The 2,281-nt window shown below is 43.8% G+C and overlaps 1 protein-coding gene across 1 annotated transcript; it reads left to right on the top strand.

The window, feature by feature from the left end:
- Positions 1 to 564: 564 nt before the first annotated feature.
- On the top strand, positions 565 to 1,958 carry LOC110920885 (protein JINGUBANG). The gene has a single exon (XM_022165103.2). The coding sequence runs from the start codon at positions 616 to 618 to the stop codon at positions 1,852 to 1,854; it is 1,239 nt and encodes a 412-aa protein (XP_022020795.1). The 5' UTR covers positions 565 to 615; the 3' UTR covers positions 1,855 to 1,958.
- The last annotated feature ends 323 nt before the right edge of the window (positions 1,959 to 2,281 follow it).

The raw sequence follows: 2,281 nt of genomic DNA, 5'->3' as shown, positions 1-2,281 counted from the left end.
AAAAGCTATAAATACCCCGCCAAGGTCTCCAGCAAGGGGTAATCGTTACTCTCTCTCTCCCTGACTTATTCCCTCCTCACAAATACTTATTCTCACGCCCGAGCTTGGTCACAGAGAGGCCCCCCTCCCTGTGACGAGGCTAACGGTGTGCTTGTCTTTTGTGATCTTGCAGGTCTCTTGCCGGGTCATCTGAAGCTTTACTCTGGCCAGCTCGTATCAACTGGTCTCTAAGTCTTCAGGAGGAAACCCAATAAATCTGGGAAAAACCCTCCTTTGTGAAAATCGAACCCATGACCTAATGGTCATAAGCTTTATCCCACCACCAAGATACCACTAGGTTCTAAATTCTAAATTTCTAATGCGAAGACACGAAATTACGTAGTCACCCGAACCGGCCCACACGGCGTTACAACTTGCATGACAACCGCATCCACCCGGACTTCTATACGTACAACTATACACTCCTATATGTACAACTTTTTCAAGGGTCCCACCAATATCCTTCACTAACATACGCCGTACGCCGCACCCTCTATATATCCTATTTATATACCCGTAAACCAAACTCACTGCTCATACATTCAGACTCACCTACAATATATAATATACAACAATATGGGTATTCTTCAGTTTCATCGCCGGAGATCAAAAGACCAAGAAATATCACCGGAACTTCAGCAAGAATATTCTTATTCCTTATCCACCCAACAAAGTTTAGCGTCGGTAGCTTCTTTATCAATAAAACAACCATCAACCACCGTAAACCACCAGTGCATCACCACCTTCAAAGCACACACGTCGTCTATATCCACTCTCACCGTCGCCGGAAAACACCTCCTCTCCGGCTCCTCCGACACCCAAATACGGTTCTGGCCTCGCGACGAAAGTTTACCCACAGAACAAAACTTGATTGCCAGCGGAGAGAGCCCGGTGAAGTCGATGGTGGTTTCCGGTGATAAACTATACACCGGTCACCAGGATAATAAAATATGCGTCTGGAAAATCGAAAACGACGTCGTTGACGATGATGATGATGATGATGATAACCAGAAGATAGTAAAATCGACGTACGTGACAACGTTACCGACGTTAAACGATCGTGTAACGAAGATGTTCAACGCAAAGAATTATGTCAAGATAAGAAGGCATAAGAGGTGTACATGGGTGCATCACGTGGACGCGGTGTCCGCGTTGGCTGTGTCACGTGACGGTTCGGTTATATACTCCGCATCATGGGACAGGACGTTTAAGGTGTGGAGGACGTCGGATTTTAAGTGTTTGGAGTCCGTTTGGAGCGCGCATGATGACGCGATTAACGCGATTGTTGTGTCGAGAGACGGGTATGTTTATACTGGCTCCGCTGATAGGAAAATCAAGGTGTGGAGGAAAGATGTCGGGGAGAAAAAACATAAGTTGGTGGACACGTTGGAGAAACATAAATCCGCGGTGAATGCGTTGGCGTTGAGTGCGGATGAGACGGTTTTGTATTCGGGTGCGTGTGACCGGTCGATAATCGTGTGGGAAAAGGGGACCGCGGGTGGTGATGAGCGGCATATGGTGGTAGCTGGTGCTCTACGGGGGCATAGTATGGCCGTATTGTGTATTACGGTGGTTGGGGATTTGGTGGTGAGTGGGTCAGCTGATAAAACAGTTAGGGTTTGGAAGAAGGGTATTGATGGAAAAAAATATAGTCGTGTGTGTGTGTTGGAGGGGCATAATGGTCCAGTAAAATGTTTGGCGGCTGCTTTGGATGGTTGTACGGGTAGTGAATCTAGTGGTACATCTTATGTTGTTTACTCTGGGAGTTTGGATTGTGATGTCAAAGTGTGGAAAGTTTCGGTACCCCTTCTTTGACGTTATTATTTTGGGAAACGTTTAAAATTGGGATAGAATTATGTAAATTTTGTTGTCTGTTAATAGCTATTATTTATATGTTATATTGGTATGTTTTTTTTTAATAGCAAACTTCATTAAAAACATGAGAGATGACTTATCTCTAAGACGGAGACAAGCACGCCCCAAACCAAACAAACTTACATAATCTTAAATTTACACCACCCTTTCCAATCTACATTACTTGACTTAGATCTATTCCTATACCACAAAAAACTAAAAGCTTTAATATTGGAGACAATCTCGACCACACTCCTCTTAGAAGAAAACAACAACTCATTCCTTGTTTTCCATAGTCTCCAACATATAATTATTCCAATACCACAGATAGTCTTTTTCTTCACCTTATTTGTCGCCTAATGATTATGTAATTCCAATACATCGTTAA

The sequence above is a fragment of the Helianthus annuus genome, chromosome 17 (genome assembly GCF_002127325.2).
Source record: "Helianthus annuus cultivar XRQ/B chromosome 17, HanXRQr2.0-SUNRISE, whole genome shotgun sequence".
Lineage (NCBI taxonomy): Eukaryota > Viridiplantae > Streptophyta > Magnoliopsida > Asterales > Asteraceae > Helianthus > Helianthus annuus.
The sequence above is the reverse complement of the archived record's forward strand: the minus strand, read 5'-3'. Positions and strand labels throughout refer to the sequence as shown.